A 24,610-nucleotide genomic window follows, 5' to 3' on the forward strand; every position below is an offset into this window, starting at 1 on the left:
ATACATCTGAAGGCCAAGTGCTCAAGACAAACATCTAGGAGAAGGGTGATGTCTTCCTGCCCTGTGTGTGACCTTCCTGGACCAGGGTATCCACTGGACAGTGAGCCCCGTATTCCCAGCTTTGCTTGAAAAGGAAAAGGAAAAGGAAAAAGAGTATGTGTCTAGCATAGGGTTGCCATATTTCAAAAAGTGAAAATCTAGAGAAAAAAGTTGTTGAGCTTTTATTGGAAATTCACAGAATCGAGACTTCCGACATAGGTGTCATATGTCCAGATTTTTCTGGACATTTAAGCGATTTCCACCCAGACACTGCTTCTGACTGCAGTATTCTGGCTATGTCTGTGAAATTCTGGACATATGGCAAAGTTAGGGTAGTATTTCGACAACCAAGAATATTAGGGAAGAAGTACAGTCTCTCTCTCTCTCTCTCTCTCTCTCTCTCTCTCTCTCTCTCTCTCTCTCTCAGAAATGTCGTGCTCCCAAGCTTTCCGTGTCCCCCCCCCCTTACCTACCCATGAATAATTGTTTTGGGCACCCATGTTTCTGAAGGCATGCAGTAGATCACTGGAAGGTGAAAACTGGGCAAGATGGCATTTTGGCTGGAAAAGCACCTTACCTTTTAGAAACACTTCTATTAAAATTTGTTAATTATAACAACGGCACACATGTAAAGCACCTTGCTTCCGCCAAAGAATAACAGGAGCTATAGTTTGTCAAGGGTGCTGAGTACAGTTGTACTATGAGGGGTGAGCTACAGTTCTCAGGATTTTGGGTGGAGGCTAAGTGCTTTAAGTATACTTTAAATGCATGGTGTGTACGCAGCCAAGGTCAGAACCAGGAGGACACATTTCACATTGTGGTGTGTACTCTTGGGAATATGCTGCCCACAGCCAGCATTACACACTGAATGGGACATCCTGCTTCTATGGCTTTTCCCCATTTTGTTCAATGCCTGAGGGTGCTTCAGTCCCATAGTTGTATGATGTCCTTCTCTCGTCTTCCAGCAGCCTTGAAATGTATACAAGGCTATGATGCTACCCAAGCTCCGATGGAATGTTCCAGTGATTTCAACACCTGTGTGACCATCAAGGATGAGTACACACTGACAGGTAAGGAAGCGTTGGAAGAAGGAGAGGGTCATGGAAACCTGACAAGTATCTGGCATCATGTGGTTCCTCTTGGAGGCTTTGAGAATGATCAGGAATCAGCTTGACAATTGACAGGGTCGATGGCTTGTCCAGTGGTATGCCAAGGGTTGCTGGCACCCGGGGCAGGCAAGCAGCCAATGCCTCCATAGCACACACACCCCTCATCGGGACCAGGTGGGGCTGTGTTACACCACCTACCTGCCCACACAACTTCGTGGGTGAACCCCCCGATGCTTGTGAAGAAGAGTGCCATGCTGTACTGTGGTGGCCTCCCTCCACCCACACTCAGTCCGTGAGGGACTGGGCTACTTTACTGTCTTCGCCTAGGCAAGGTGGAGATCCCCACAGAAGCCGGAGCCTGTCTGCAGAATTTTGCACCCGGGGCCACTGCCTTCCTGGTCCACCCACCCTATGCCAGTGGTCTTGCCTCTGGTACGGGTGCTATTTAGGGAGCCTGTACCTCCCCGTCCTGTGTTTCCGACCTCAGGGCAGTTATGTCTAAGGTGGTTTTTGGTTCAACCTGCTGGATGGTAATGATGCAACATGGCTGTGTATGCCAATGGCACAAATCCCTTTACTTAAAAATACACTACAACACACCTAGCAAAGTTGCAAACAGGAAGCCTTTTCCACAGCTCTACCTTGAGATGGAGGGATTGAACCTGGGAACTTGGTCACCAAAAGCAGATGCTCCTATGTTTCTATGATTATACTGTGTTCTTGTCTGATCTACAGGCTCTTATACTCTGGGAAGCCATATTCCCTTGGGAGAACTTGGAACCAAGGTGGAAGGACAAGGCAGAGTAGAGACAATATAGTTAGGCAGAGAATGAAGGAGAATTCTGGGGGATGGGGTCTCTTGACCTGCTGTTTGTCTTTTTTTATCTTCCGGTAAACAGACCCAAAGTTTAATGCAACATTCTATACATGTGGGAGAAATATTTCTTGTGCCCATGCTTTTACCATCACCATAGCAGATGGGAAATATTTGCGCCACACCTCGGCTTGCTGTACCACAGATGGCTGCAATGCAAACTTAAAATGGGGAGGTAAGTCATCATCTGCCCCCTCTCTGACAACAGAATTGCAAATCAGGGTCCCTCCAGGTGTCATTTTCCTTGTGCACCCAGGTTGATTTCTGCTCATGGTGCTATTGGGGCAGTTTCAATCATGTTTGTGTGTGCAAAGGTTTTGGGCTAGTCACATGGCTTCATTTCCAATCAGTGCGCATCTCATTACTTCCCATGGAACCCCCTTAACTTTTCATTCTACAAATGTATTGGTTTATGTTTTCCCCATTTTTGTTGCTCTGTAGCCAGCCCCTCCAGCCAGTGATAACGATGTAGTAGAATCAGGGAAGCATCATTGAACAAATCAAAGCAGGATAAATCCGCCATGAATGCAGTGTTATTGTTTCAAGAACACACTGCAAAAAGAAATTAGAAATTGTTATAACGAAAGAAAAAAAAACTCTATGTAAAATCGTGTAGAAAAGTTTTCTGCTCTATGGTGCCATCTGGTGTCACAGCATTATAACAAATGTAAAACGTTCTTTCTTTACTAATGTTTCTTTATTACTAATGTATTCTTTATTCTTTATCTGAGTCCATACACAATTTGCATTTGAAACTGGTAGGAATAGCATGGAGTGTATGAAGTTTTAGTCCCTCTACCTGTTCTCATCCTAATGTAAGGCAGGCAAAAAAGTTGTCTCTGGACCTCATTCTTTCTGACAATGAAAATGTTAGAAGAAAACAACATCAAAATAAAGTGCTTGTGGGGGAACGGGCTCAGTGGGTGCCTGCATGTTGCCAACCACCACCGCCCCCTCAGTTTGGGAATGCCGTCCATAACAAGCAGGTGTTCTTAGACAGGTGTGGGGAACCAGTGGCACTCCAGGTGTTGCTTAACTGTACCATCCTTCAGCCCCAACAAGCATGGCCAGCGGGCAAGGATGTTGTGAGTTGGTAGTTTACCAACATCTGGAGGGCCAAAGTTAGCCCACACCTGGCGTGAGAAGAAGGAACTCTGAGTGTGGGACAGGATTGTGTGGGGAGAAGCTGATCTCCTGATAATGGTGTTTCTGCGGCCTGCCTGGAAGAGATGAGGGTGGGTTCAGAAAGATGTGGGTCTACGGTGAGCCAGTCCAGAGCTTCTGCTGTTGCATTCACACAACTCCAACCTCCTGCATCCTTTTCCTGCTCCATCATGTGCAAGTACTCCATGTACTGCTGTTTCCCATCTCACTTCTAGCACACACCAGTAGCAGCCACTGTGATGTGAAGGATCAGGCAGGGCAGTTGCATGGTTGTTTGGTGGTCCTCCATACAGATAAACGGCAGAAATGCCAGCATTAGGAGGGTTGCTTCACCCCAAGACACTGGCTGCTACCGGTGCGTGTGTGAATCAGGCCTGTCAAGGTACCATCAAGCCTCTTCTTAGATTCCTATTTAGAAATCCCCACACCACTTGCTTCTCTCTTCTTTGCTTCCTAGTTCCTCCAGCTTCTTCTAGAAAGAACGGGCTCGTTTGCCCAATTGGATGTTTTGCTGAGACAGAGGAAAGTTGCAATGGCGGAAAAGTCTCATGCACAGATGCGGAAAATACTTGCATCAACGTAACAGGCACCTATGGCCCTAAGGAAGGTACTTAGCAGGGGAGGAAGAGGGATTGTGTGGGGTAGAGGGAACAGGTGGGAGGAGAATGCTGTCTCTGGAGCTTCCAGAGATGGTCCAACCATGAGCCAAGATGAGATGGACACCTCAGGTGGCAGAGCGAGAGACCTGCTGCCCTGAACCTCAAGTAAGAGTCTTCCAGGGTGTTCTCTCTGTGCATTGTCCTTTGGTGCACTAAAATGTTTTGGGTGAGGGGTTGAATCTGGGCTCCTTCACATGTCATTTTCAAATGAGTAGAACCTTGAGATGAGATTATCAAGCTAAATGTTGGAACGTTCAGATTGGCCAAATAAGGAAGTCTTGTATGAGTCAGAATTAGGTACATGTAAAGGAATAGAAGGCACATTTCATCATATGTGATGGACTTGTAGAGCAGCTAAAGAATTTTGGGAGATGATATGCAATGAGATGGAAAATATATATTAAGAGGACTCTCCCAAAAAGACCAGAAGCTTTTCTTCTAGCGATAATTGGACCAGGTGTATCAAAGAATCAAAGACAAGACAGCTTTCAAGGAGGATTGGAGAATGTTTATAGATTATTTTTAAAATATTGTAAACATGTTAAAATGCTAGCAGGTTTGGAGTAAGCTCACAGCAAAAGTTTTTTTGAGAATAAGGTGGAGAAAAAAAGGTGTAGAATCATTATAATATGCAGCAGCAAAAGATAATTTGAGAAAACCAAGGAAGGGTGGAAGGGAAGTTGATTACCAAGGGAATATTGGAAAATTTTTGACTAGTTGTATTTTATTTTTCTAAATTTATAAATAAAATTTATAAACAAACAAACAAATAAACATTCTTTGCCTAGTACATAGTTAAATGATGGGATTCGATCTTATAAGATTCATGGAGGATAAGACTGTCAATGACTATTAACCATGTCTACTTGCAGATTCCAAGTCTTTTGTCATAAAGGGTTGTGGAACAAGCAACGTGGGTGAACTCTATAGCCTAATCGGGTTCATTAACGGAACCTGCTACAAAATGCGAAGCGCAGTATGGAAGCCTGCTAAATCCTCCAGCACCAAGCATATCCTGGGGAAGAGTTCCTTCCTCCTCCTGCTACCCAGTATCTCCAGCATTCTCTTTATGAAGTTTCTCTCCTGAGTTTTATTCCCATGCCAGCCAACTTGTAGGATCCATGCCGTGAGCTTTTGGGCACCAGAATGGACAAATCTGTCAAGATCAGTGGTCTTAAGTTTCTCATTTTAAAAAAATCTTAAATTCAATTCTCCACAATACTAGAGCAATCCACATTTTTTTAATTAAAAAACCACTATTGAAAATCCACCCACATTTTAGCATCAATTTCTCCTAATAAACACAATTTGTAATTGCAGTTTGACTAGAGTTTTGCTAGGATTTCCCCCCCAAAATGCATTTGTACATATGTTATTATCACCGAAATATGCACTTTTGGCACTTCCCCTACATAAATGCATTTTTGTATACACTGTTTGGTTTATGAACTACATTGCAAAATTCTGAGAAACGGGATATTTGAAAGCTGAGTTTTAGTTTACATATTGATCTGAGAAGTGCAAACGAGTTAGTTTCTCATTAATATGCAGACAAAATTGAATTTCTTCCTCAACCCAACTTGGGGACAAAACCACAATGCCTCCCCATCCTCTTCCAGGTTTCTTTTCAGGGTTCCCAACTGTTTTCTGAATGAAAGATTGCATGCCCAATAAAGGATATTCAGTCCAAAAACGGTTATATTTACTTCTCCCAGATGACTGTCAATAAGAATTTAAGGAAGGCTTTAGCACTAAGGGGAGGTCCCAGTCAGAGGCTTTGTGCATGGTTGGGTGGGGTGGCGCAGGTGAGGCTACAGAGGAGATAGTTGTGTTTCTTCCTAATGTAACTTTGTATTGATTCAAAAAGTGATTTGGTCAGTCTGGGGCAAAGCAACACTCCTTAGGTTTGTCCAAGATTATTGTATATAAAAAAAGAGATGAACTTCAATTAAAACAAATGAAGAAACTAAAACCCAAAATCAGAAGCAAGCCTCACTACCATTCCAGCCATGCCTAAGTTCCTAGCCATATCTCCATTTTGTCAAGCAAGAAGCCTGAGCACAGCTCAAGGACATAAACCAGAGAGTGGAGCCCAGCTGGTGAACAGTAGCAGATTCAGAAGTGTCGGGTTCCTTCATAGTAGGCACCAGTGAGAGCAGTGAATGTCCTGGCTGAGTGCATGGAGGTGGTTGGAGGATGGATGGTGGTCAAGGGATTGAGGTTGAACCCAGACAAGACAGAAGCACTGTGTGTGAGAGTGTTTATGGGAGGAGTTAAGGGCTCCAAGTCTGGAATCTAAAGAGACAGAGCAGCTAGGGGAGAGAAAATAAGCAGGACTCCAACTTTCTCACTTTTAAAACCTGGCAAGATTTTGAGGCCTTCAAGCAATCCATAAACTCAGAAACCATCAAAGCACCAATCAGCTTTTGCAAAATGCTGCGCCTTTGCCTTCCATGTTTGAATTCATACCATATGGGCAAAAATGGATCACCTGACCTCATGGGGACATCAGCTGATTTATCGTTGGGCAGCACACCCATCCACCTGCCATCAAAGTTGGCCCATTCTTCTTATCTAGTTTCCCAACCCTGCAATAAATTCAATTAGAGAGAGAGAGAGAAATATCATCTCAGTAACTATAGACAGGGATGGAGACCCTATGCTGCCCCCTCTTGATTTTGCTGGACTACACCTCCCACAATTCCTTACTGTTTCAAGCTGGCTGGGGCTGATAGCCACCGGATTTCAGCAAGACTTGGATGGCCAGCTCTGCTGTGGACTGATAAGCAGAAGCTGGAAGAGCAAACTGCTGATCTCATAATCATGTCAGACAATAGGTGTTCTAAGCCTCCACAGTTGCTGGGCTTATGCACCTGAAAACTCTAAGAAGCTGCAGCAATGATTCTTGCTCTTCTGGCTAATGTCACTGAAGCTTCTACGAGTCGAAGAGGCTGAGTGGGCACCTATGGGGTAATGCGATCCTGCAAGTAACTCGGTCCCAAGCTGTTAAGGGCTTTATATACATATGAAGGCTGTGGTCATACAGCTGTTTATTCCATTTCCCCAACGTTTCCCTAACTGTTGATTTCCCCATTATCTCTGGCAAGTCACATGACATAAAAGCCATTTGCAGAAAACTAATGGAATATAGTACATATTTGGAACTCATTTCCATGTTATTTGATTCCGGAAAAAATATCAGTTTGCAGCTCACTTAACCTGGGAATTCATGGGAGTAAAGTCATGAAATTTGGGGTGGTTAGATCAGCATACAGTCCTTTCCTGCTATTTCCATGGGGGTCTCATGGGGGAGCAGAAGCATACATGTGTGGAAAGGGTGGGTAAGCAACAACAACGTCCAATGATGTTTGTTGCTGTGTCATGCCCATTGCTGCGAAAGAAATTTAGCATGTCCAGGACATAGGAGCCAACTCCTAGGGGCCCCTACAATAAAACATTAGAGAGTCTGCCCCCCCCCAAGTTGAAGGGCAATCCCATTCAAATGGTATGTGTGCCCTGAGTCATGTGATTGATTATGTGGGGCGGGGCCCACACAATATTTTATTCAAGTTGGCACCCCTGGTCCGGAATATTGGTCAACAAGCCACAGTTCCGTAACACAACAGGTATTGCAGTATGAAATGAACATTAGGAAACAGGACAGAAGAACTAGCATTATATTCAGGAAAACAAACACACCTTAAGAGTAATACCTTTAATTTGGCCCCATAACACATTGACAATCAGAGAAGACTTTGGGGTAGATGTGTAATATGATGATAGGGTCTCGCTCCTATCAGCAGTTGTGCTGTCACGTTCTATGCTCGCTACAGTTTTCCGACCAAGCGCAAGGAAAGTTCCACATACCCATGCCCACCAAGCACATATTTGTTGCTGGTCACCCTCCCCCATTTATCATTGGAGGCCAGTTGGACCACAAGCCAAATCCCCCCCACAGCTAGACTAGAATAGAGATCCCTGATGTAGCTGCCATCTGAGCTTGAGTTTCCCTTTCTCTTTTGCATGTGTTCCCAAGGCCATGCAGACATCTCTGATCATCTACATCTTCCTTCTCCTGCCTGTTACAGGTAGGTCAGTAGGACTTAGCTCCTTAGGCCAGGGGTTGCCAGTGTAATGCATTCCAGGCACTGTTGGATTCCAGCTCCCATGAGCCCCAGCCCATTGATGAAGGATGATGGGAGTTGAAGTTCAACAGTATCTGGAGGCCATAATGTTGGCCACTCTTGCTGCCTTACATCATGTTAGATTATTTGCCTATCTAATCTGATATTGTTTACTCCTGCCTTTGCCAGTTTGGCATCCTGCAAATCATTTGGACAATAGCTCCCAACAGATGGGAGTTGTAGTACAAACTGTGGAGTAACCAGCCCAGGGACGCGGACTTATAAAAAATATTGGGGGGGCCCGGGAAAGCTCGTGAAATGTAAATAAGCTCATGAATATGCAAATAAGCTCATGAATATGCAAATAAAGTGGCGCCGCCCCCTCGTGAGCGAATAGGGGAGAGCGTGCTGCTGCCTATTAATCAGCTCCGGAACAGCTGATATGCGGGAAACCTGGGGCTAGAGGCAGAAGCCCCCGCCCCCGGGGATTCCCCTGTTCTCGCGGGGGACGGCCGGGGCTCTCCAGCTAGGGCGCGCGGCTGGCTGGCTGGCTGGGGAGGGAGCAGGTGGGGAGGAGGCGGGGGACAGCGGCAAGGGCGCCCGAGATTATTGGGGGGGCTGAGCCCCCCCAAAAAAATTTTTGAGGGGGCTCAAGCCCCCTCAAGCCCCATGGAGTCGGCGCCTATGAACCAGCCTCATATAAGCAGCATGCTTATGTCTAATTAATGCATGAAGGGCTTAATGTCATAGAGTAAACTGGTCTGCAAGGCTTAGTTAGGCCACTCCCTCTCACCTTGGGAAGAAGGCAATCAAAGGCCTTTGTTTACTTCAATCTACCAGAGAAGTTCAATGAGTGAAGAGGTTTTGAGCTGGTTGCTACAGCTCAGGTCACATGGCTCTTACAAGCCATTGTTGTGTTTGTATACCTATAATTTAGGAACTTTGACCACTGTAACTAAGTCAGGTTTTACTGCCTGTGCAACATTTTCTGAATGCTGTATGAAAAAGCAGATGAATATGAACTTTGGAGGGTTTGTAAGTAAACCATTTTAACTTACCAAATGTATGGTATTTTTTCTATGCTAGGGGAAGAGGTGAACTTTGGAAGGACCTTTGAAGGACACATCTTAAGGATCTAAAAACCTTTATTTCCATGCTAATTTGCTACAAATTTTGGCTGGATCTTGGCATCCAGGGAATTTTGTGGTTTGCTATGCCATTTTGTGGTTTACCCAGGGTGCCAAAACCAGATCCTCCAACTGTCCCCGTTTTTTAGGGACAGACTCAGATTTACAGAAGCCACCCAAAGTTTCTGATTTGATCCTGGAATGTCTCGCTTTCCTTAGGACATCCCTATTTTCATTGGAGAAATGTTGGGGGGTATACAAAATGTCTTGGGCCAGCCCTGACTGAACTACCACCTGACTGGAACTCAGCCCTTTATTTAATTCTGCCATTTCCTTTTTTTAAAATAAAATTTTTATTGGTTTTTCACAGTTTTTATAGACACAAACAATACACAATACAAACAAACAAACAAACACACACACAAACAAACATGTATAATTTCATATCCTTTTTTCTTAAACCTTACTTCATCGACTTCCCCATACCTCCCCTTTCTACATCCCAATTTCCAAGCTTGTTTCAGCAAATCCTAGCCCATGGTTTTATCAAATTTTCCCTTATTCATTTCTTTTACTTAATCTTTTACAGCTGTAATCCCCCTTTTTCCCTAAAACCTCAACATTTTAGCATTCCTCAATTTTACCATATTTCTTTAGATAAATTTTGAATTTCTTCCAATCTTCATCTGCCGTCTCTTTCCCCTGGTCACGGATTCTGCCAGTCATTTCAGCCAGTCCCATATAGTCTATCACCTTCATCTGCCATTCTTCCAGAGTGGGTAGATCTTGAGTCTTCCAATGCTTTGCGATGAGTACTCTTGCTGCTGTGGTAGCATACATAAAAAAAGTTCTATCTTTCTTTGGCACCAATTGGCCGACAATACCCAAGAGAAAGGCCTCTGGTTTCTTAGGGAAAGTACATTTAAGTACCTTTTTCATTTCATTATATATCGTTTCCCAGAAAGCCTTAATCTTTGGGCACGTCCACCAAAGGTGATAGAAAGTACCTTCAATTTCTTTACATTTCCAACACTTATTGTCAGGCAAATGGTAGATTTTTGCTAGCTTGACTGGGGTCATGTACCACCTATAAATCATTTTCATAATATTTTCCTTTAAGGCATTACATGCCGTAAATTTCAAACCGGTGGTCCACAACTGTTCCCAGTCAGCAAACATGATGTTATGACCAATGTCCTGTGCCCACTTAATCATAGCTGATTTAACTGTTTCATCTTGTGTATTCCATTTCAGCAACAAGTTATACATTCTCGACAAATTCTTAGCATTGGGTTCTAACAGTTCTGTTTCTAATTTTGATTTCTCCACCTGGAAGCCAATTTTCCTGTCTTGTTTATAAACCTCCATTATTTGATAATAGTGGAGCCAGTCTCGTACTTTAGTCTTCAATTTCTCATAACTCTGTAATTTCAATTTATCACCCTCTTGTTCCGAAATTTCCCAATATCTTGGCCATTTAGCCTCCATATTAAGTTTTTTCGCAGCTTTAGCCTCCATTGGCGACAGCCACCTTGGGGTTTTATTTTCCAACAAATCTTTATATCTGATCCAAACATTATATAATGCTTTCCTAACAATGTGATTTTTAAAAGCCTTGTGCGCTTTAACCTTATCATACCATAGATATGCATGCCATCCAAATACATTATTAAAACCTTCCAAGTCGAAGATATCTGTGTTCTCGAGGAGCAACCACTCTTTCATCCAGCAAAAGGCTGCTGATTCATAGTACAGTTTTAAGTCCGGCAGGGCAAATCCCCCTCTTTCCTTTGCATCCATTAAGATCTTAAATTTTATTCTGGGTTTTTTGCCCTGCCAGACAAATTTCGAAATGTCCTTCTGCCACCTCTTGAAACAGTCCATCTTGTCAAGAATTTGCAATGCTTGAAACAAAAATAACATTCTAGGCAATACATTCATCTTAATAACTGCAATTCGGCCTAACAAGGAAAGCTTCAAATCTGACCATATTTCTAGATCCTTTTTGACTTCTGACCAACATTTCTCATAATTATCTTTAAACAAGTTCACATTCTTAGATGTCATATAGACCCCTAAATATTTCACCTTCTTAACCACTGTCAAACCTGTTTCGTTCTGGAACCTCTCCCTTTCCATGACTGTTAAGTTTTTCTCCAAAACTTTAGTTTTTTGTTTATTCAATTTAAATCCGGCAACTTGACCAAATTCTTGAATTAGCTCTAAAACCCTTTTTGTACTAGTGTCTGGCTCTTGTAAAGTAAGTACCAAATCATCTGCGAAGGCCCTTAACTTATACTGTTTGGCTCCGACCTGAACCCCTTTAACCAGCTGGTCACTTCTAATCATGTTTAGTAAAACCTCCAGGACTGATATAAAAAGCAGTGGGGAAATTGGGCACCCCTATCTTGTCCCTTTTTCTATTTTAAATTATTCTGTTACCACATTATTTACAATTAACTTAGCCTTCTGTTCATAGTATATTGCACCCATACCATTCTCAAATTCTTGCCCTACCCCCATCCCATGTAGATTCTTCTTCATAAAACTCCAAGAAATATTATCAAAGGCTTTCTCCGCGTCCACAAATATCAGAACTGCTTTAGTGTTTATATTCACCTCTAATAATTCCAAAATGTCTATTATGTTCTTCACGTTGTCTGACAAATGTCTTCTTGGGAGAAAGCCTGCTTGGTCCTTATGAATCTCTTCCACCAATACTTTTTTCAATCTTTTAATTCTGCCATTTCCTTTCCCTTCCAGGTGTTTGCTTGAACTGTGAACGCTGCAGCAGCAGCAACAGTGACTCGTGCATTGGGACGCCCTATACCTGCCCACTATCTGAAGATGCCTGCCTTATATTCACCTCAGAGAACATTGTTGGTGGGTGATTCTTTGGCCCTTTGCCAAGGTCTGGGAATGGCCACAGGCAAAAATGGGTAGTGCTTCTCTCTGTGTGTGTGCATTTAAAAAGCAAATCAGGATATGCATGTCAAAAATAAATGAGTAGGTAAACAAAAATTAATGTACTCAGATTGACATTGCTGTTGATTTCCTTTTTGCCTTTCCTCCATGAAAAACCCCAGGAAATGACCGATGGTTCTCCACGTTCAAAGGCTGCACCAAGAAAAAGTTCTGCCCTCCGACACCCATGGGCTTCACTTTCCCAAACCAGCGCAAACGGAGAGCTGCCAAGTGTTGCCACAAAGATCTCTGCAATGCTGGATCAGTGACACGTAAGCACCTTGGCATGACTTTTCCAAGCTCTTCCTCTTCATTGGGGTGATTCGTGTCACCAAACTGCACCCCAGCATTGCTCCAAGGGGCACTGGTTGTTCCTGGGGAACATTGCCATGGAGAATTGCAGTAATGGCAATGCAATGTCAGTAATGACCTCTGAGAACATCTAGTATGAACTAGGTCACATTTAAAGCACATGTCTCCCCACCTCAAAGAATCTAGGGAACTGTAGTTTGCGAAGAGTGCCAGGGATGATAACTCCTTGATTGGTTAAGGGTGGTTCCCAGGATTCTTTGGGGGAAGCCATGTGCTTGTGTATACAGTGGTACCTCAGGTTACATACGCTTTAGGTTACGTACGCTTCAGGTTACACACTCCACTAACCCAGAAATAGTGCTTCAGGTTCAGAACTTTGCTTCAGGATGAGAACAGAAATTGGGCTCTGGTGACGCGGCAGCAGCAGAAGACCCCATTAGCTAAAGTGGTGCTTCAGGTTAAGAACAGTTTCAGGTTAAGAACGGACCTCTGGAACGAATTAAATTAAGTACCACTGTAGTTTGAATATGTCCCTAGAGTACAGCCATTAGGTTTGCCATATTTCAAAAAGTGAATATCTGGACAGAAAAGTTGGTGAGCTTTCTCCCCTCTGTTTTTTCCCAAAGTTGTTAAGCTCTGAATGAGCTATTTTTAGGGGGAAATCGCTGGGTTAGCATGCAGCCAGATTTGCCTGGACGTTTAGCCAATTTCTGCCTGGACAGTTTCTGACAGCCACTTGCCAGCTATGTCTGGGAAATTCTGGACACATGGCAACCCTAACAGCCATCATGTTCTCACCTTCAAAACCCGGGGTGTGGGGCTGTTTGTGTACGGCGGGAACAGGATTGCAACTCTACCTCCTCCCCAGGTGTTTTGGGTGTTAAGCTGGATGCATACAAATTTGTTTGTAAATATTCAATAAACCATTTCCATTCTTTTATAAAAAGTTTGTTTTCTTGATTTCTTTTTTCCTAGGTAAGTTTCGTCATTTCTGCATATTCCATAAGTTTTTGCTGGGAATTCTTATTCTTTCCATTTTGGGGCAAGTAACATTCTTGCTGCTGTAGTAGCATACATGAATAAGTTTCTGTACAGTTTGGGTAGTTCTCTCCCTATAATTCCCCCCCCTTTTTTTACGGTGACCATTCTTAAGTTGGGAATAGAGTAGTTGCTTTGGAAGATGGTATTTATAAGTGGTCCATGTTTCGCAAGCGTACAGCTAGCAGGAGTGATCCCACTTGCTTTCTCTTGGTGTGTGTGAATGTGTGAATATGCTCACAGCTATGACACATTGAAGCTGAGCATTGACAGGTTGAGGACAGATACAAGGAAGCACTTCTTTATGTAAGCACATAGTTAAACTGTGGAACTCAATCCTTTGGTAGGCAGTGATGGCCTCCAGTTAGGACAGCTTTAAAAGAGGATTTAGACAAATTCATGGAGGATAAGACTATCTGTGGCTACTAGCCACAATGGCTACACTCTTCCTCCATACTCTGGTGTTGAGTGGAGGGGGGAGGGCAGGTTGTATGCCTGAGCCCCCTTCTAATTCCTGGATCCAGCACAGATTCAATTCCTGGAACAACCTGCCTAGCTTCCGGTTTGAGGTCATGGCCTTCTAAATATGGGCTGCTTAGGGAAGGTGGTTCTGTGCTGGACGGCAAATGGTTGGGTCCCCCTCCCTTGACTTGCTGGTAGTTAGAAAGACAAAAGGCAGAGGGCAGAGTTGTGTGAGAGGTAGAAGCTGGAAGCAAAGCTTCAGGCTGGGAAGCCAGAGAGACAGAGCCTTGCCTGGTTTCTGCTTCAATCCAAGGCTGTGGCAATGGGAGAAGCAAGACCCTCTTGGCGTGTTAGTGCTATGAAACCCTCCATCGTAGGCTCAGGTTGTATATATGTGCAAAAAAACAACAACCCATACACCATAAAGGCACCACTGTCTCTGCTGCCCATTATTCCAAAGGAAACATGAACCCTGGGTGAGAGCCTGGAACCACTGGAATCTTGCACCGCGGCGAGATTGGGGTAGCATCATAGGTGTCCACTCCCTGGAGCCCTGGGTACCTGAGGACTCACAGAATTCCCTATGGCGGGGCCACAAAGTTGGGTGGTTGCTCCTTTGGTGAAATGTTTGAAGACTGTGAGAGAAGCCCAAAGGGGAATGACTGGAGGATGGGTAACTATCTTTATCTAAAATCTGAAAATGGATCTGAGATGAGGTGTTTCTTCCCTGTTTCTGTGCTTGCTCTCAGTGCCACGGCTAGGGGCCAGGCCAAATGGCTTGCAGTGTCCTGGATGCTTCTCGCAGAATCCAAGGTGCCGCCCCACGGAGACATTAAACTGCCACGGCTGGGAGCGCAAATGTGTCTACTATGATGTGTCCGTACAACAGGGTAAGGCTGTATTCAGACAGCTCTTTATTCCATTTTCCTGACGTTTGATTACCTGATAACTTTCACGTTTTATGCAATCTTTCACGCGATTTCACTTCGGGAAATCTAGCAGAACCAAGTGGAATTTTAGTGCCCATTTCCGTGTCAATTGCTCAGCTTAAACCAAATCAACATTCTTCTCAATTCCTGCAGGTGATGAGATATACACCTATGCCAAACGTGGCTGTGGAACCAAACGTGCCTGTGTGAGTGGGCCACGTACTCTCGGGATACCTGGATTGTACGTAGAAATATGGAAGAACGCCATGTGCACTCCAGCTGTCAAATACATGCACTAGCAAGTTGCTAGGCCCTCAGAACATAAATGAACATGTGTTGAAACATCTCTTCAGCTTCCTGGAAGATAAGGAGAGATTAAAAAGAAATTAATCCAGGCATCATTATTAGCAGGCAATTTCCATTTCCACTAATCCTATGCAATTTTATACCTTGAATATTTTTCTTTGCCAGTGAATAAAATCATGTCAAGAGTGAAGAAGTTTCTGTTTCTTTGAGGCTCCTGGGATGACTCTAAATAACTGCATGCTCCTTTTCATGGTTAACAGTAGCCTGTGTTTGGGAACTCACTGCAACAGGCACTTCTTTTCAAGCCAGAAATGCCCATCATTTCCACATTGCCATTCTGTAAGTCAGGCATGAGGAATCTTCGGCCCAGATCTGAACTGCCACGAGCAGCAGTATCACTCACAAGGCCATGTTCTTCAAACCACACCCATCTGCTCCACACCTGATGTTATATGTGCTGGCAGGTATGTGGCAGGTGCAGATGTGGTTGGATTGGCTGTGTGACCAAGTACCCCATGGGAAGCTATATAGTGCAGCCAGTCCCTGCAGAAAGTAAGGTTGAAGTCATTACCCATCCGGAGGGGATGCTCACAGGGGACCACAAGACCCCAAAGGGTTCCCTACTCCTGTCCTAAGTTTACTCATGCTTATTGATACTCTTCCTGGCTTTCAAAAATTATTGCGCTTTGCAAAATGGTATGTATCCCCTTTTAATCATCCAGTCTTATGCGAGCAAGAGACAGCAGAGAGATAAGTCACAGTCTTGGTATAAAGTTAATGTTGGGCTAGTAACTGGTACAGCCAACCAGAAAAAGGACATTCATTTAGTTATGCCATTTGCCATGAACACGTTAACAAGTGGCTTGATAACAGTGCTCCCTGGGCAGCTCAGAGAATCATCAAAGCATGAAAGTACATGATTCAGCCATAAAGCAATGAAGACACAAATTTAAATGTAATTAAAATGATGGGTCTTTAAAGTTCTGGGGGAATTAATAAAGCTAGCTCAGGGGTAGATCGTCTACTTGGCATGTATCAGAGTGCCCAACGTTTTCATCCCATGGGTGCAGTGAATGACAGGAACAAACATCATTTGGAAACCGGCCCATTGGCCCCAGCCCCAGAAGCCTGAGAAGTGACCATTCATTTGCCTTTGCATGTCGTTATGGCCACCAAGCCCAGAACAGGTGCTGGTTTCACCTGGTGATTTATCTCCTATGGAGTCTGATGGAGCAGGAACTGTTCCACACTGCCCATTCTCCTTGCATACCCCACCTTCCAACCCTGGAGCTATAAATCCCCATCAGCCAGGCTAAGCTAGTCACCCCTCATGCAACTGCCATCTCAGCTCCACACTTCCTCTCCCTCCTTTGCGGGGTCCCAAGACCATGCAGGCACCTCTGATCTCCTACTTCTTATCCATCCTGTTTGCCGCAGGTAAGGGCACAAAGAATCGCGATGGCTATGGGTTGCATCCAATTAAGTTCTACTTAAAGTTGTTGTTGTTGTTTAGTCGTTTAGTCATGTCCGACTCTTTGTGACCCCATGGACCAGAACACGCTAGGCACTCCTGGCTTCCACTGCCTCCCGCAGTTTTGTCAAACTCATGTTTGTATCTTCGAGAACACTGTCCAACCATCTTGTCCTCTGCCGTCCCCTTCTCCTTGTGCCTTCCATCTTTCCCAGCATCAGGGTCTTTTCCAGGGAGTCTTCTCTTCTCATGAGGTGGCCAAAGTACTGGAGCCTCAGCTTCAGGATCTGTCCTTCCAGTGAGCTCTCAGGGTTGATTTCCTTAAGAATGGATAGGTTTGATCTTCTTGCAGTCCATGGGACTCTCAAGAGTCTCCTCCAGCACCATAATTCAAAAGCATCAATTCTTTGGCGATCAGACTTCTTTATGGTCCAGCTCTCACTTCCATACATCACTACTGGGAAAACCATGGTTTTAACTATATGGACCTTTGTTGGCAAGGTGATGTCTCTGCTTTTTAAAGTCTACTTAAAGTAGACCCATTGAAATGAAGGGAGGTGAGCTAGACATGCCCACTCATTTCAGAATCAGAATAAAGTGAGAGTAAGAAAAAAACTAATCTAAATTAAAGAGAGAGAGAGAACAAAACAAAACAAATCAAAACAAAACAAAACAAAACAAAACAAAACAAAACACCACACAGAGTGCTTTCTGAAAGGTAGCTCTACACTCTTGGCTCACACAGAAAGTTGTGAACCCTCCCAGCTCTCACTTGGGAGCTTTCCTTTCTTCTCCCAGCCTCTCAGGAGATCTTCCTTGCCCTGCCTCTCACTCAGGGTCCTTCCAGTGGGTTGTTGGTGGTGTTGTAATTTATACCCCTCTCCTCCTCCAGAAGGAGCCCAGGACAGCAAACGCATCCAAAACAAAACATGCATTTTTATTTTCATTTTAAGATGAATTGCCAATGGATTATTGCCACTTGTTATTGTGAAAATTAACACCAGATTTGCCCAGTTCCACCTATCTCCTCCAATATTTGTTTGCCAAAATGGACGCAGTGCTTGACTGTAGTAATCTTAAAAATCAAAATGATCAATGAAGCAGTTAAGAACAATTTAAATGTTTTAAAATAATTGAAATCAACTGTAAAAGTGATGGAAATGTGCGACTGACAGCCACATTTCCCTTTTGCTTGTCCACTGCATTAATGAGTCCCCCACCCCAGCTTTTGCCATGCTGCTTTTTCACAAAGAGTGGGAGATGCTGGAAGCAACAGGAGAAGAAATAAAAAAGAAGAAGCAGCAAAAGAATTTGAGGAAGGGTGGTCTGCAGCAGAGAAGCATTTGAAGCCTGGTCGTTTGTCTTCCCCAGCAATAAATATGCCCAAATTGCTTCCCCACCACACCCATGACTCATTCCAGTGTCTCTTTGTTGGGCAAAAGATTCCTGCATTGCAGGAGATTGGACTAGATGATCCCTGGACCCTGGGGTCCCTTCCAACTCTACAATTCTATGGTTCTGTTTCCTCATAGCCTTTTATATACTAACCTCTTATGCTCTTCCACATCCGTCTAATGCTCCTAACCCTTCTTTTAGATTCTTGTTTAATAATTTTAGCTGCTTTAATAATTTTAGCTTTCCAAAATGATTTACATGTTTTAAATGATTGTTCCCCACCCTACTTATGCTGGTCTATGACCGTAATAAAGATTTGATTGATTGATATGATTCTGTGATTCCTTCCAGGTCTTTGCTTGCATTGTGAGCACTGCAGCAGCAACACGGACTCCTGCACTGGGATGCCAGTTCTGTGTGAACAATCCCATACTGCCTGCCTCACCCTTACCATAGAGACCACAACGGGTGGGTGAATGCATTCATTCACTTTTTTTGCATTGATATTGGGTTTTTTCTTCTGTTATAGTGTCCAAGGTGGGGTACATGTGTGCTTTTGATGCAGCCCCCCAACTTGGAGCCACCCAGCCCCAGACTTGCTTAGCTTCAGCAAGGAAGTGGCTTTGTATGCTTTCAGATCATTTCCCGGGATTTGCTTCCTAGTGAGCCATGTTTTCCCCAAGCAGTGAAATGCTGTGTTAGTGTGTGTGTGTCTGAACTTTTGGTAGGATGAGGGCTAAGCAGTAATGTAGGGGTGGGGGGTATAAATTTGATTCATTTTGCATTTACAGGCAAATCCCTCCTTTCTGAACCAAGACATGAACTGGAACGTAGCCATCCTTCAAACTCTGAATTTTGCAGTGCGGTTCTCTAGCCAAGTAATTGTACAGAAATGCATACGGTGTGGCAAAGTGTGCTTTAAATGCATGTGTTTGTGAAAGTGTCATATAAAATGCATTATATTGTGGGGAGCAGTTTTGCAAAAATGTGCATAAATTAGTCACAATTGCATACAAAGATAGGTGCATTTGGAGAAATTCACACAAAAATGTTGAATATTCATGGCAATGTTTGCGCTCTCTCTCTCTCTCTCTCTCTCTCTCAAATGTGTAAATGTGGAGAACTGAACTTAGGCTGAACAAATGAGATGCTAAGAGAATACAAAATTCACAGATTCCCCTGCCCCTAATGTCTCTATCATTTCCATTCTTTCGTTACCTGCTTTGGAATTTGTGTTTTTAAAAGCAGAATATATAGTGCAACGATAAATTACAAAACCAATGCATGTTGACGGCTTTCCTCTGTGAAAACTGCAGGGCATGACGTGTCCTTGGCCACCTACAAAGGCTGCACCAAGCTCATGTACTGCCCTTCATCCCCCATGAGCTTCACCTTTCCTAACCAGCGTGAACGGAGAGCTGCCAAGTGCTGCCGCAAGGATCTCTGCAACACCGGAGCAGTGACAAGTAAGCATCACTTCCCAGCTTTTCAACTCCCCTAATCCTCTGCTCTGATGTGTAGACACAGCTCAAGAGCATCTGCCTGGTCGCAGGTTCAATCTCCAGCATCTCTAGATAGGGCTGGGCAAGGCCCCTCTCTGAAACTGCTTGGTGTAGCCAGTACTGAGCTGGATGGACCAATGGTTTGACTCAGCATCAGACAGCTTCCTGTGTTCCTAAGATGGCTCTGAGTGATGGACAATGATGATACTTGCGGATATGTTGGCATGGAGAACGTCTGAAGGTGCGTCTCCACCACCATCGTTCAGCCCGGACACTGAGGTCCAGCTCCGAGGGCCTTCTGGTGGTTCCCTCCCTGTGAGAACCACCAGAGGGCCTTCTTGGTTGTGGTACCCGCCCTGTGGAATGCCTTCCCATCAGATGTCAAGGAAATAAACAACTATCTGACTTTTAGGAGACATCTGAAAGCAGCCCTGTTTAGAGTAGTTTTTAATGTTTGATGTTTTATTGTGTTCTTAATATTCTGTTTGGAGCCACCCAGAGTAGCTGGGGAAATCTACCCAGGTGGGCAGGGTATAAATAATAAGTTGTTACTATTATTATTAAGAGCAGTGAACCAATCTTTCCACAGGTACAGCAGCAGGATAGGAGTGGAGAACCTCAGGGTCAAATATGGACTTCTACTCCACTTTCAATGGCCCCCAGAACTTACCCCAGGCCACACCCACTCTCCCCAGGCCACACCCCTCATTGGCCCTGCTTCACCCCGCCCCAAGTGTTTTTGCCTGGCTGGAATGTGTCTCATAGAATAACAAAATCATAGAATCTTAGAACCTTAGAGTTGGAAGGGATAGTGAGGGTCATCTCGTCCAACCCCTTGCAATGTATGAATCTCAGCTAAAGCATCTATGCCAGATGGCCATCCAACCTCTGCTTTAACACCTCCAAGGAAGGCGCTGTCCTGCAACTCTGAACACATTTTCTGTTTGTCTGGAAGGAAGGTACAGAGCGATATGGGAATGTGTGTAGGACCTGGCCTGTTCTTCTTATCCTGAGTCAGATAAGTGGTCCATTTAGTATCAGCTGCACCAGGGATGGGGGACTGGTGGCCCTCTGGATGTTGCTGGACTCCAAGCTTGGCCAATAGTGGGCTTCAGAAAAGGTTATTCCCCAGCCCTATATGGAGTTGCAGGTGTTCTGCCAACGAGCTATGACCCCTTGCCCAAAGTTACTGGGGATTTGGAATTTGGCCAATTCTGGTGCACCAACCTAGTGTGTGATTCCTTTCCATTGGGATACCTGAAACTGGTTTGTTGGGAGATAGGAAAACCTGTTCTCCACACATTCTCTCTGCTTGCTCCCAGTGCGCCGACTGCAGACCAGACCAAACGGACTGAAATGTCCTGGATGCTTCTCAAAGGACCCAAGCTGCATACCCACCGAGATAATAAGCTGCAATGGCTGGGAAGACAACTGTGTCTACTATGATTTTGCTGTGGAGCAGGGTAAGGCCTAAGAGTTTGTGGTGCAACATCATCTTATGTAGAAGAAATGGGAAGAAGCTAGGGCTCATTCAAGGGGTGTGGATGGTGTGAGGCAAGCTTTGGGGGACAAGGTGAACATCAGTATGATGTCATGGTTAGAGTGCTGGATGTAGACTCTGGAGACATGTGTTCAGGTCCTTGCTTGACCAGAAAGCCTTGAGCAGGTCACAATTCTCTCAATGTAGCTTACATCATTGGGTTGTTGTGAGAATAAAGTGGAGGTCTTTGGAGGATACAAATAAGATCTGACTCTAAATTTCAATGTTTGGAAGTTGTGATGGTAACCTTCTGAAGGTGCTTAAGTAAACAGAAACTTAAATCTTCCTTTTTTAACCCCCCCCCCCCGTTTTTCAAATTAACAATAATCATAATCAAATACTATCACATACATTGCTATTTAGACTTCCCTCCTCCCCTTCCTTGGTTCCCTATACAAACATTTACAAAACTGCACTTCCTCCTTAACTCCTTTTGTTTATTATTCTTTGTATTTCCTCCAAAGTCACCTTTTAACTGCTAGATTTTAAATTAGCCCTGCTAATGTATTTAATTGTTTACATTTTTTAAAAAAATAACCCACCTATCTCCCCCATTCTTTGTTGAAAATTCTTTCTTCTTGATTCCTTAATCTTCCCCTAAGTTTTGCCATTTCTGCATAGTCCATTAACTTTACTTGCCATACTTCCTTTGTTGGGACAGAATCCTCTTTCCACCTCTGGGCAAATAACATCCTGGCAGCCGCGGTTGCACAAATACCTTAATCTTTGATGCATTTCTGTGGCAGGGGTTGAGAACTGGATCTGGCCAGAGGACCAGATCCCAAAGTGGCAAACCTTTTGCGGGTCACTTTGGCAGACAGGTGAGGCATCAGGTGATTCGATGGCTGCTCTCTCCCCCATCAGTTTTTGGAAATGAAGAGTGGAGAGAGTGCTGTTGCACACAGGCCCTGCTTGCTGGCGTTCCACAATCATCTGGTTGGTGATGTTTATGAGCCTTGTGACATTGGCTAGGGAGGAGCATGACCGGCAAGAGATGTCAGAAGGGGAAGAAGAGGAGGACCTTGGATTGTGAGGATGGAGGGAGATCAAGCAGTGTTTCAGAAGAGGGCCCCACTCTACAGCCACCCAGCTCAGGTGTTAAGGTCAGAGGTGGAGCTAGTCTAAGCAGTGACCACAAGGACGGTCCTACCCCAAAGCCACCCGACTTTTCCACTCATCCACTAGGCATCATGGAGGGGGAAGGGGAACCTAGTGAAGATACTCCAGCCCCACTCCAGGGCTGAGGTTTCCTTAGTAACGGAGGTGCTATCTGGCCAATCAGAGAGCCAGCACAGTCAGAGATGAAGGGAGATGGTGGGATGCAAGTCCCATCACTCAGGACACACTGCCACCAGCATAGATGTGAACAGACTTAGCAGTCCCTTGCCCCCCAGTAGGAGTGCCTGTTGATAGGCCCAAGCTTCTCAGTTAGGACAAGACTGAAAGAACGGAATGGAAGGGGCATGTCCAGTGTCAGGTCAACAGCTATGCTTTGCCTAGGCATGTATCCTTGTCTCTGACTTTTAACTGGGAACCTTGGAACCTGTGCTGAACGGACTTCTTTTATACAAGTTTTGGGATCTCTCAAACCAAGAATCCAAGTCTTTCATCAAAGGGTGAGAGCCAGGACAATCACTGTGTGAGCAGGATGCTGGACTAGACAGGCCATGGGTCTGATCCAGCTGGGCTCTTATATTCTCCTGGTCTTAAGAAATAGAGCAACAGAAAGTTGTGTCATTTTTTAAAAGCACCAACTTTTGCTGCAAATGTATGATGGCTAAGACTCATAGGAGAGTTTTATAAGAGTATAAATAAACGAGCAAATTAAGTTACCGTAATTAGGATATGCAGAAGATATTAAAAATAAATTTAAGGAACCTCAGAAGAAGGGGGAAGGAAGTCAAGTTTTGAAATGTTAAAATGATTGTAAAATTACTGAAATGTATAAACCTGAAAAGCATAAATAATTTTTTTAAGACTCATAGGAGAGGATGGGCGAATTCCTTACTGAGCTATATTATTATATTATATTATATTATATTATATTATATTATATTATATTATATTATATTATATTATATTATATTATATTATATTATATTATATTATATTATATTATATTCCCAGAGGTCTCAGAGTGGTTCACAGTATAATTCCACCCGCCTCCTTTCCTGCAGATGGTCAGATCTACACTTACTCAAAACGTGGTTGTGCAACCAGACGTGCTTGTCTGAATGAGCCACGTTACTTTGGGATCCCTGGAATGTACATGGAATTTCTGAAAAATCCCCAGTGCACTGCAGCTCCCAAAATACTCACCAAAATTGGCAAGTAGCAAGTCCCTCAGGAAAACACATCTCATGAAGAGACTCTGGCTAAACTAAAGATCTGCTGAGGCATTTCTCAAGCAGCCGAATACCATTCTTACCAGGAAATTTTCATTGATTTGTAAGGTGGAATAATTTGCTATTCTATTATTTTGTTTTTTGGAAATCAAACGGAATAAAATCATGTTAAGGGTGAAGGAGATTTGCTTCTTTAAGTTTTTCTGCATGCTACTGGATCCTTGAATGTCTCATTTTCATTAAATGTCCCATTTTCATCCTGTTTAGTGAGCTGTTCAACTACAGTTTCCCAGTTGAGTTATCATGAGGAAACTGTGGTTTAACAAACCAGGATGTCTTTTCTTAAGATGGTTAAGCAAGAGGAGGACGGGAGAAAGGAGCACTCAGAATCATGGCTACATTTTGCTCCAATAAACCACAGTTTCTGGGTTGGGGATTATTACATCTGAACCAGGTTATTTGTCTGCTCAGTTGATGGTGTGTTTGGATGTCATTACAGGTACCATCCAAAGCAGCATTATCTGTTAGAGATGCTCTAAGCAGAATCCCTGATCTGGACCATGTGCATAGTGAACTTTAATCTTTAACACCACCTGTATTTTTATGGCTCTTTTGAAAGAAAATGATTGCAAATGGCTACCACCATTCAGTGGCATCGAGTTTCATGGGTTAGTAGGTTCCATTGCACACACATACTTACCCACGTAGGTGGTGCTGTGGTCTAAACCACTGAACTTCTTGTGCTTGCTGACCGGAAGGTTGGGGGTTCGAAACCCTGCAACGGGGTGAGCTCTCGTTGCTCTGTCCTAGCTCCTGCCAACCTAGCAATTTGAAAGCGTACCAGTGCAAGTAAATAAATAGGTACCACTGCGGTGGGAAGGTAAACTTTGCCTTTACCTTTATGCTTACCCATAGCAACAAAAAGGCCTTTGTTTCCTTAGGTTTTAACTGGTGGCAGGATTTTCTTCTCCCAGGCATTTTTCTGAAATGCCTTGAGAAAGTATACATAGACACAGCTTCAGTCTAGGTACACTGGAACATATGTCAAGTTAGAAGAAGTTGTGAAATTAGAATAATGCACCAACTTTTTCCCCCTTTCAAATTCTCAAGGTCATTTATTGCTCTTGGCCCTCACAATATCCAGCGGCCATAAGTTCCATAGGTTGATCAGAGTGGGTGGAATGTTCTCTGTCACTATTGGTTCTTTATGGCATTGACACCCAGTCCTTAAACCAAAAAGACTCTCAGGG

The 24,610-nt window shown here is 43.9% G+C and overlaps 2 protein-coding genes across 2 annotated transcripts; both read left to right on the forward strand.

Annotated features, from left to right (window-relative positions):
- Positions 1-6,719: 6,719 nt before the first annotated feature.
- LOC309537314 (phospholipase A2 inhibitor gamma subunit B-like) lies at positions 6,720-15,300 on the forward strand. Its single transcript, XM_082232160.1, has 6 exons — positions 6,720-6,815; positions 7,882-7,933; positions 11,860-11,979; positions 12,183-12,332; positions 14,622-14,762; positions 14,955-15,300. Exons 2-6 carry the CDS (start codon positions 7,885-7,887, stop codon positions 15,098-15,100), a joined length of 606 nt encoding a protein of 201 aa, XP_082088286.1. The 5' UTR covers positions 6,720-6,815; positions 7,882-7,884; the 3' UTR covers positions 15,101-15,300.
- A 1,187-nt stretch (positions 15,301-16,487) lies between these two features.
- Positions 16,488-23,539, forward strand: LOC309537310 (phospholipase A2 inhibitor gamma subunit B-like). The gene is made up of 5 exons (XM_082232154.1): positions 16,488-16,544; positions 18,325-18,441; positions 19,290-19,439; positions 20,798-20,938; positions 23,193-23,539. The coding sequence occupies exons 1-5, from the start codon at positions 16,496-16,498 to the stop codon at positions 23,348-23,350; spliced, it is 615 nt and encodes a 204-aa protein (XP_082088280.1). The 5' UTR covers positions 16,488-16,495; the 3' UTR covers positions 23,351-23,539.
- Positions 23,540-24,610: the final 1,071 nt, after the last annotated feature.

Source organism: Podarcis vaucheri (genome assembly GCF_965113315.1).
Source record: "Podarcis vaucheri genome assembly, chromosome: 7".
NCBI lineage: Eukaryota > Metazoa > Chordata > Lepidosauria > Squamata > Lacertidae > Podarcis > Podarcis vaucheri.

Bases quoted from the DNA above. Each gene is read 5' to 3' on its own strand.
- LOC309537314 (XM_082232160.1), top strand. From the start codon at position 7,885: ATGCAGACATCTCTGATCATCTACATCTTCCTTCTCCTGCCTGTTACA. The intron at 12,333-14,621 runs GTAAGCACCTTG...GCTTGCTCTCAG, and splicing joins CAATGCTGGATCAGTGACAC to TGCCACGGCTAGGGGCCAGG. The intron at 14,763-14,954 runs GTAAGGCTGTAT...CAATTCCTGCAG, and splicing joins TGATGTGTCCGTACAACAGG to GTGATGAGATATACACCTAT.
- LOC309537310 (XM_082232154.1), top strand. From the start codon at position 16,496: ATGCAGGCACCTCTGATCTCCTACTTCTTATCCATCCTGTTTGCCGCA. The intron at 18,442-19,289 runs GTGGGTGAATGC...TGAAAACTGCAG, and splicing joins TACCATAGAGACCACAACGG to GGCATGACGTGTCCTTGGCC. The intron at 20,939-23,192 runs GTAAGGCCTAAG...CCTTTCCTGCAG, and splicing joins TGATTTTGCTGTGGAGCAGG to ATGGTCAGATCTACACTTAC.